Below are 10226 nucleotides of genomic sequence, written 5' to 3'. Positions count from 1 at the left end.
ATGGAAATGGGATAGCATCTCCATGGACTTTGTAACGAGTTTACCAAACACTCAAAGAGAGCATGATGCCATTTGGGTTGTTGTCGATAGATTGACGAAGTCGGCACATTTTCTTCCGATTAATATCACTTATTCAGTAGCTCAGCTGGCGGAGATTTATATTTATAATATTGTGAAGTTGCATGGTGTCCTGTCGAATATTGTGTCAGATAGGGATCCGAGGTTCACTTCGAGATTTTGGAAGAGCTTGCAAGAAGCTTTGGGCTCTCAGTTGAAGTTGAGTTCGGCTTATCATCCGCAAACAGATGGTCAGTCAGAAAGAATGATTCAATCCTTAGAAGATTTGTTGAGGGTGTGTGTACTTGAGCAAGGTGGAGCTTGGGATAGTCATCTACCGTTGATAGAGTTCACGTACAACAATAGTTACCATTCGAGTATTGGTATGGCACCTTTCGAAGCTTTATATGGTCGAAGGTGTAGAACCCCTTTATGTTGGTTTGAGTCGGGTGAAAGTGTTGTGTTGGGACCTGAAATAGTTCAGCAGACTACGGAGAAGGTCAAGATGATAAGAGAGCACATGAAAGCGTCGCAGAGTCGGCAGAAGAGTTATCATGACAAGCGTAGAAAAGACCTTGAATTTCAAGAGGGTGACCATGTGTTCTTGAGAGTCACTCCTATGACCGGTGTGGGTCGTGCATTGAAGTCCAAGAAGTTGACTCCAAAGTTTATTGGTCCTTAGCAGATATCTGAGAGAATTGGCACGGTGGCTTATAGAGTTGGGTTGCGCCCACATCTTTCGAACTTGCATGATGTGTTTCATGTGTCGCAACTTCGGAAGTATGTAGCGGATCCTTCACATGTTATTCCTAGAGATGATGTGCAAGTTAGAGACAATCTTACGGTGGAGACTTTACCTTTGAGGATTGATGATCGCAAGGTGAAGACGTTGAAAGGCAAATATATACCTCTAGTGAGAGTTGTTTGGGGAGGAGCAACTGGTGAAAGTCTTACTTGGGAGTTGGAGAGTAAGATGCAGGAATCATATCCTGAGTTGTTTGCTTGAGGTAATATTTCGAGGACGAAATTCTATAAGTTGGGGAGAGTTGTAACACCCCATTTTTATTCTGTTATTTTTAATAGATGTGTGAATATTTTTATGTGACTTTATTTGTTATATATATGTGATTTTATGTGAAATATATATATTATATGATTTTTATGTGATATATGGTGAGATGCTATTTTATTATATGATTTATGGAGTTGTGTATTATTTAAATGAATATTGTTATTGTTTGATAGAAATAATATGAGAAATAGAAAATAATATAGAAATAGTATTTATTTTTGGTTAATGGGAATTAAGTAGAAATTAATAGAAATTAAGGGAGTTAAGTCAGAAAAGAAAGGAGTGATATTTTTGGGAGTAAAAGAAGGAAAATCAAAAACAAAAACTGTTTTCACGTAAAAACAAGAGAAACTGAGTTTTTGGAGAAAAAGAGGAGAAGAACCAAGAGAGAGCTAGGAAGGAATCAATTGCTGTAACTTTTCGTTTCGTTTTGCTGAATTAAGGTAAGGGTGGGATTCCTTTCAATAATCATGATATATAATTTTGAAAATTGATGAATTGTTGTTCTTGATTTTAGGGTTAGATGAGTTATGATAAATGATGAATTATGATGAATTATGTTGTTGAATTGCATGATTATATGTTGTTTTGCTTCCCATGTTGTCTACTGAACCTATAAACATGTTTGTGAAACCATTTGGGTGATTAAGGGATAAAAGATGAGATTTTTGGGTGAAACCATGTTGAAATGGCAACAATTTTTCTGAAATCTGAAGCAGGACGCGAAAGCGTCCCATTAGCGTCCAGAAAGCGTCCTCACCATATAGTTGCCCAGAATTTTATGAACAGGACGCGAAAGCGTCCTCATCATGTAGTTTCCCATAATGTTTATGAACAGGACGCGAAAGCGTCCCAAAAGCATCCTATTAGCGTCCCTGGTCCTGTACTGCCATTTTCTGAATTTTGTTTCGTGCACTAGGAGTCTATTCTAAGCAGTTTAATAAGTTTCCTTGATTTATTAAGCCATGTTTATGAAGTGAATATTATTATTGAAGATTGTACTATATGAAATGTATGTGTTAATACTTTTGTATAATAAAAGTTGTTGTTTCATTGTTGATGAGTATTGTGTCGTTGAAAGTTTTGAAGTTGCATGAGTCGGTCTAAATTGCAAGAATTTAAGAAGTTGTCCTTGACTATGGTATTGTATAAGATGTTCCCGTTGTTGTCTAAGTTGTAGGAAGATTGAGTCCATTGCATACTCATTAAAGATAGGGGCTTTAGGCCCGGCAGCTTTATGCTCAAACTACGTTGGGGGCTTTAGGCCCGGCAGCTTTATGCTCACATGTTGAAGAGCCTAATTACGCTCATATATGTTGCTGAAATGGTACCACATGCATTTGCATATCAAGAAGTTTCATGTTGGTTTAAGTTGTTAAGTTGTTAAGAGTTGCATTGTCGCATTGTCGAGTTGTTGTTGTCGTTGTCGCATTGTCGAGTTGTCGGTGTCGTTGATAACGATGTTGTTGTTGTTGCTGTTCCTTGTTGCTGAAGATGATTATATTGTTGCTATATGTATTCTTTTATATACACTATTGATGATGCATGTTGTGATATGTTGTATTTTCATTAATTTGATGAATTATATATTATTATTATTGGATAAGTTTCTCACCCCTTCTGTTGTAATGTTGCCCTTACGTTGGTAACGCACAGGTTCAGAAGGATAGTAGGATTGTCTGGCTCAAGTGTCTAGGGCTCTGATACATATTAGGATGGGAATCGTCACGAATGTTTCTTTCATTCTTTTATGTATCATGTTTTAAAAAGACTTGTTGTTAGCGTTTATTATTGATGAGAATAATGTTTAACTGTTGAGGCCTATGTGCCAAGAATTTCATTGATGTTGAATTTGGATAATGTTGAATTATGTTTTCTAAAAGAATTATTCCGCTGCAGTTTATTGAGATATTCTTAATGTTGGTTTTAAATAAATAGTTATTTTCTATTTATGAATTTTTGAAAAGCAGTGTGACACTCCGTTGTATGATTTACTCTGATTATCCTAATTAATATTACGACTGTTGGGAGAACGGGGTGTTACAAATCAAGCATTGAGGCCTTGGGTAACAGAGGTAGATTTTTGTCGGGCGAGGTTGAACTTTGAAGGATGGTCTGGAGGATTTTGAGTTGTCAGACTTTGATTTTCCAGTAGAACTCAAAATCTGTTGCCAAGCAGAACACTTGCCTTCGATTTTATTGCATTGTAAAATTAACATAATGCTCAATAAAAGGTTAGGCAAATACAGATAACAACTTAAGTTTTTAATTTTTTGTCAAGAAAACTTAATTCTTAATTCATAAACTTTGAAATTCTGCAAACAAGCACTTTGGATGCATCGTCAAAAGATTATGCCACTTCAATATAAAATTTGAATGAAATTGGAAGAAGAACTATCAACTCACAACAGGAGAAAAATATAAGGGATCAAAATCGGTTAAAAAAAGAGTAGGGGAATACATGAACACGGAGAAAACTTACATAACACTTAATATACTAACATTTGTTATTAAAAGAAAAATTTACGGAAGTTTAGTTACACATGATTACGGTAACAAACAACATATTCAAAAGTTAAAAGAAAGATACATGCACAACGATGTAGATCTTCGAACTTGTTTCCAAGCATGCTCTTCTTCGATATGTCTTGTGACTCGGGACAAAATTCTCCTAAATAAAGTCTGGTCTGCAACTCTTCAATGTAATAGTCTCGTATCTCTGTAACCTCTACCAAGCATAGTCTAAACAGATCAACCTGTCGGAAAACACCAATAAGACAATGACAAATATAGAGTTGTCTGGTTAGGGAAATGAAATGACCGACGAAGACTATTTTCAATATAAGACCGACTTTTTTCCAAAACCATGAGTAAATCACTTTAAAATTCTCTAAAATCTTGAAACAAAGTATAAAAAAGACTCAATAAAATACCGAAATACATGATATGATGAGAATTCATTAGATACCTTCAAGGTACAAGTGATTATGGTGTTCTATATCCAAAACATGATGGCCAAAGAGGAAAACTAATCGGTTTTTGTGACTCAGACTCGTGTGGCGATAAAGTGCAGAAAGGAGCACAATGGGATATGTGTTATAAATCTTCAACTCTCCAATTACATGGAGTTAAAGAAAAATTTGTTGTTGCCTTGTCAACCAATGAAGCTGAATACATTTCTGCTTGCAATGTAGCATGCCAGGGCATTTGGTTGCAATGAAGGTACCTTTTATTGGGAAAAAACCCATGTCCTACATCGGATAGATAAGACTCTTGATAAGAGTTTATATAGAGGAGACAATCCTCACCTTATGAACCGATTTTTAAGGATGAATTAGGCCTCCAATTTCTTTATGGTATCAGAGTCTGTCGAATTCAAGGGCCACCTACCGATTCACGCACCAAGCCCAAATAATGCTACTGGACGTGAAGGTGTGACGGTCGATTCACGCACCAAGCCCAAAGAGTACCTGTCGTGACGGGGGTGTATTGGGAAAAACCCATGTCCCGCATGCAATCCTCACCTTATGAACCGGTTTTTAAGTATGAGTTAGGCCTCCAATTTCTTTACCTTTATACATTCAATGATGGCGTCGTCAACATTCTTGGCATTTCTACATTTCTCAAGAATTAGCTTGCAAAAATAATTTGACCAAGCCTATTTGAAGATTTTCTGAGTGTGGATGTTCTATGTTTTGCTATTTCTTTGTTAAACAAGTTTCTCGCTACATTCGTTTTCCATTTTTATATATGGTGACATTCTTCTTTGTTTCTATATGGTGACATTCTTCTTTGTTTCTTTAGCCATTATTTCTATGAGTATGAGTGTTCTATATGGTGGCATTTAATTCTTTGTTTCCATCTTATCATAGATTTTTGTTCAGTTGCTGTATCAAATGCTTTTACTTTTTTGTTGATTTAATTACTATGAATTGACAATATAAAAGAATTTCATGCAGACATGCACTCATATTTAACATATATATAAATTCTTGCATAAGTATTTTAGAAAATAACATTATGACATAACACTCTAAATAACTTTGACACAAATATTATTAGGGAGCTTCTACGGTCCCTGATCAACTTTGAAGAACAAGACAAAAACATAATACACCACATGCACATACCATATATGTATGCACAAAATTATAGAAACTCTTCAATATTTTCCAAGCTTATATTTAGAATGAGCTAGCCATTCCATCTTCTTTGGCGACTACAGTGGCCAATCCAGAAGAATTACCATTCACAGCATTACACTGTGTTCTAATTTCACCTTGAGATCCAGTTAAAACTCCAATATTTCCCATTTTTATCATTGAAGCAACAAAATTTTCAAAGAAGAGAGTTTGATTATTGGCGAAACTATTGACAATAGAAATAGTGTCAGAACCATTTGTGGAAAAAAGTTCTTGGTCACTCTGAAACAAGCCATTTCCAATTTGGAGATTGGAGTAGTAGTTGGAGTCAAATGTGTCTGGTGTGGTTGGGTCCAAATCGGTTAGGTTTGTACCAGGTCCACCATTAGGACATAGTGCTTGCAATGTTTGTAAATAGGTCGTGTTAAGAGTTGGATCGGGATTGCCTGTGTTGCTGAAATTGTATAATCGATCAACGAAAAATCTGCATTGACCTCTTCCGATTGTATGACCACCTAAAAAATGATTGAAACATGTTAATGCAATCATATCATTAGTAAAAAAAAAATTAAACGTGGGGGTTCTTAATATGAGTCATTTTTACACTATATGTACATACATTCATGTTACATATTTTGAGGAAACAAAAAATTTATACCTGAGAGTGCAACTAGATCAGTAGTACTGAGGTTTTGATTATCAAAGTTAGATTTTAGTCGAGTAAGGTTGAAAGTGGGGGCAGGAAGGTTTTGAGCTGCAAGGGAATTATTTGCTGTCAAACTATCCCTTCTTCCTAATTGAACTTGCCAAGTAGGACCATTTGCCTGCAATTTTTGTTGCATTGTAGGATAAATAAAATATATATTATGGTTTATGATGTTAATTAATAAAATTGAAAAACGTACATTGTCACATATCCTTGATAATGATTTGTTTGAACTATTTAAACTAGTCAAATTTTTAGGCAAATAACTAATTCATTTTTATTAAACTATTTTAACTATTTATTTTTACTGTTAGTATTTTTTATTTATTTTTTGGTTGACAGACGAGATGGCAAAGCCATCATAAACTCACACATACAAAGTGGAGGCATCGGGGTTCGAACCCCGATCATAACGTCCAACCTAACAATTTCGGCATTTTTGCCGGTTGAGTTAGGACTTATGAGACACGATTGGTATTTAAATTTATTTTTACGGTTAGTATTTCTTTAACAATGTATTAAAACATCATAAAACAACATGAAAAGGAAAGTACAACTTTAGAGCATAAGATATGATAATTTTGCTGTTCCTACTTCATCATTCGCTTTGAAACACCAAAAAATTACATCTTTACCCCATCGACAATTAACTGTCGCCGAATTTAGTCATAAAAAAAATGCTACTAATTAACTGTTGCGGAACAATGAATTTCGACAGTTAACTACAGCCGGATAAATTTTTTAACAATCTCAAAAGTGGGAACATCAATGTTCATGATATGATCATGTAAAATTAAAGGCTTAGGCTCTGTTTGGTAAAAATAGCGGATAGCTTATAAGCTAGCTGATAGCTTTTAGCTGATAAGCTAGCTGATAGCTTTTAGCTGATAGCTTATAGCTGATAAGCTAATTAAAGTGTTTGATAAAATTAGCGGTTCAACTAGCTGATAGTTGTAAATTGACATAAAAGGACATGTTTTATTCATAATAATGTTTTTAAGAGTTTATAATACAATCTATACCAATTAATATTTAAGATGTTTAGTCATTTAAATTTATTAATATAATCAACATATATTTTTCATTAAGAAATTATTTTAAGTTTATTTCATTCAATTTTTATACTTTATGAATGATTAAAGTATAAAATTTTATCCTATAAACAAAGTTAAAAATAATCATCGATAAGATTAGAAGAAAAAAGTGTTAAAAGAATAACACAAAAAAAAAAAAATTGGTAGTCAGTATATACCCAGGAAAATTAAACTTTTTTTTATTAGTTGGGAAATATAAAAAATTGCATGTGTCATTACATGAAACGAAATGGTGTCATTTGCATTGTAATACACTGAAAGAGTGCTAAATAAAAGCATGCATACTTTGTAGTATAAAAAATACGTCGCACAATAACGTTATATTATTAGTTTTCAAGTATAATAAATTATAAAGGGTAAATATGGATTTTAGTTAAAATAATAAGGGTAAAAATGGAATAAATGATAATAAGCTATAAGCTATAAGCTCAAACGCTACTTGGAATAGCTTCTGAAAAATAGCTTATAAGCTCGTGGAAATTCGTGAAATAAGCTATAAGCTCGTTGTAAAAAAATGTTACCAAACAGAGCTTATTTTGTCAAACGAGCTTATAAGCTATAAGCTATAAGCTATAAGCTCATTTGGTGGGCTTACCAAACAGAGCCTTAATAGCAGTTTTCGCCCCCTGACTTTCACAAAGTTGCGATTTTGGCCTCTAAGAAAAAAAACTACAAAACTGCCCCCTAAGTTTGCAACTGTAGCAGTTTTGGCCCCCCAAGGCCAAAAATAAAAATAAAAAAATTACACGTGGCACCTCACTTAGGGTGCCACGTCAGCGTAGACCAAGTCAAAATTGGCCTTGGGGGCCAAAACTGCCACAGGTGCAAAACTTACGGGGCAGTTTTGTAGTTTTTTTTCTTAAGGGGCCAAAATCACAACTTTAAAAAAGTTGAGGGGCTAAAACTGCTATTAAACCAAAATTAAAACCATCATATCAGCCCAAACCAAAATATACATAACCAGACACAATATAAAAGTCTACACTACTGCTGGACCACACTTTGATAGCCTTCCTTGCCCGAATTGGGGCATACAAGCTTGTGAAATCCCACCAGTTATATAATTGAGAAATGACATTTGATAGCCTTCCTTACCCGAATTGGGGCATACATTAATTTGTAACAATTTTTTAGACAACTTTCTCTTTCATATATTTTATTGTGTTCTTACTCTCTCTCTCTATTGTTTCGATTTTTGTGTCAATACATATATTTATTTGTTTATCCTTGGTTGTATCAGAAGTTGTCCAAAACATAGGTTGTGACAACTCTCTATTTTCATACTCTCATTCTGTTCTTACTTTCTTTTCTATGATTTTCGTACCAATATCTACGTTTGTTTGCTTTTATTTTCTATGAACAAGGAAGTTTTGGAATTAAACAACATACTATCTAGCTAGAAGTTCATTTAAATATATGACTAGGAAACTAGGAAATATATACCAGATCAGATGATATTTCAGCAGAAAGGGCAAGAATATCAGCACAAGAAACTGTGTTAGGACAAGCATTTTCCACCGCTGTTTTGATCTGGTTTATCACATCCAAACCTCTTATGGAGTTGTTATTTGGTGGTGCACTTTGCTCGCTCACTATTGTAGCCGTATCGTTCAGCAAAATCGAGGCATCGCAACCCTACAACAAAGTTCACAACTATTAGCATATACACATTTGAACTCATTATGCGCGCATGTTTGAAATAACAACAAATTTGACGAAATCACATACATAGTAATGAGGTTTAATTGAATCTTCGTATTTAAAGCCTCGAGGTCTAACTCGCTTAAATATTACTACGAGACACTTATAATTTCACAAAATTCACCGTCCTTAAAATTTAAATTTGAAAAAGAAAAATAAATAGTAGGAAACAGTCATGAAAATGTCAAGGTAAGAGATGGAGAACACACATACTTGAACAAAACAGTCATGAAAATGTAGCCTGATGAGACTACCAAGCATTCTGGGATCAGATTGTGAAACATTTGTGAGCACACCACGTACGATTGAATCAAGATTAGAACATGTACTGTTGTAAAATGAAGGATCTAGTTGTGCATTTGAAAAGGGTACTCCTCCAATTAGCACAAACACCAGACAGCAAAAAGCTGTTGCACTTAGACCAAGTGGATTCATTTTTTTTTTTTTTTTACCTCTTTGAGACAATGTTTGATATTGTGAGCAACAACATGATGCTTTTATCTAGTTTGGGTCAAACGACCAATGCAATGTCCTTTCTATTTTTATTATGGTTCGTACATGTTGGTGGTTGGTGGTTGGAATCTTATTTAAAGAACGTGGAATTTTCTTCCCATGCTTTAATAATATTTACTACCTTTATTAAAGCAATATGGAAGAGTAGTTACTAGAGTCTAGAACCAAAAAGGTAAAGGAGTAGTTGCTTAAAAAGGATTCGTTTGTAATTAAAGAAAGACTATACTCCCTCCGTCCCATATTACTTGACCTATTTAGAATATTTGCACTATTCATGTACCATGCTTTGACTCTATTTTTCTACTAATATATAAAAACAAAATATAGCATATAAGATGTTGTTAGATTCGTCTCGATTAATATTTTCAAAATATCCAATTTTCGTAATTTTTTCTACTAGATTATTAAAGAAATTTAAGTTTAAAATCGTGCATTGGCATACGTGACATAGTCAACTAGGTCAAGTAATATGGGACGGAGGGAGTAATGTTTGTGCTTTAACATTTTTTTTTTTATAAAATTAAACATATTTAATTGTATTTGATCATACTTCGGATGTAAATCTCCACCATGTGCTTTTGCACTTTGATTTTGTTTTTGCTTTTGCTTTAAAAAGTTATAGTTCATATACTTTAATATTAATAGGGTAAAATAATATATGGGTCATGTTAACTTGTGTTCTTAGGATACATGTTAAGAATTCTATTAATAGCAAATATTTATTATGAAAAATTAATTTTTAACTTCTTGAGAAATAAATAGCTACAATTTTCAATACATAATTTCTATTTTAAGTATCTTAACATGTGTCCTAAGGACACAAGTTAATATTTCCCATAATATATATATATATATATATATATATATATATATATATATATATATATAGACACACACACTATATGTCGAGGTATGTTTATTAAAGTCTTAATGAAAAATTT

General features: G+C 33.6%; 1 protein-coding gene across 1 annotated transcript; it reads right to left on the bottom strand.

The window, feature by feature from the left end:
* Positions 1-5078: 5078 nt before the first annotated feature.
* On the bottom strand, positions 5079-9242 carry LOC146944997 (peroxidase 15-like). The gene is made up of 4 exons (XM_085743380.1): positions 8986-9242; positions 8515-8706; positions 5930-6095; positions 5079-5786 (listed from the first exon to the last, which is right to left on the bottom strand). Exons 1-4 carry the CDS (start codon positions 9205-9207, stop codon positions 5314-5316), a joined length of 1053 nt encoding a protein of 350 aa, XP_085599506.1. The 5' UTR covers positions 9208-9242; the 3' UTR covers positions 5079-5313.
* Positions 9243-10226: the final 984 nt, after the last annotated feature.

The sequence above is a fragment of the Medicago sativa genome, chromosome 2, assembly GCF_051527215.1.
Source record: "Medicago sativa cultivar Bolivia chromosome 2, Bolivia_mono, whole genome shotgun sequence".
NCBI lineage: Eukaryota > Viridiplantae > Streptophyta > Magnoliopsida > Fabales > Fabaceae > Medicago > Medicago sativa.
Note: the sequence above shows the minus strand (reverse complement) of the source record. Positions and strands in the feature narration are given on the sequence as shown.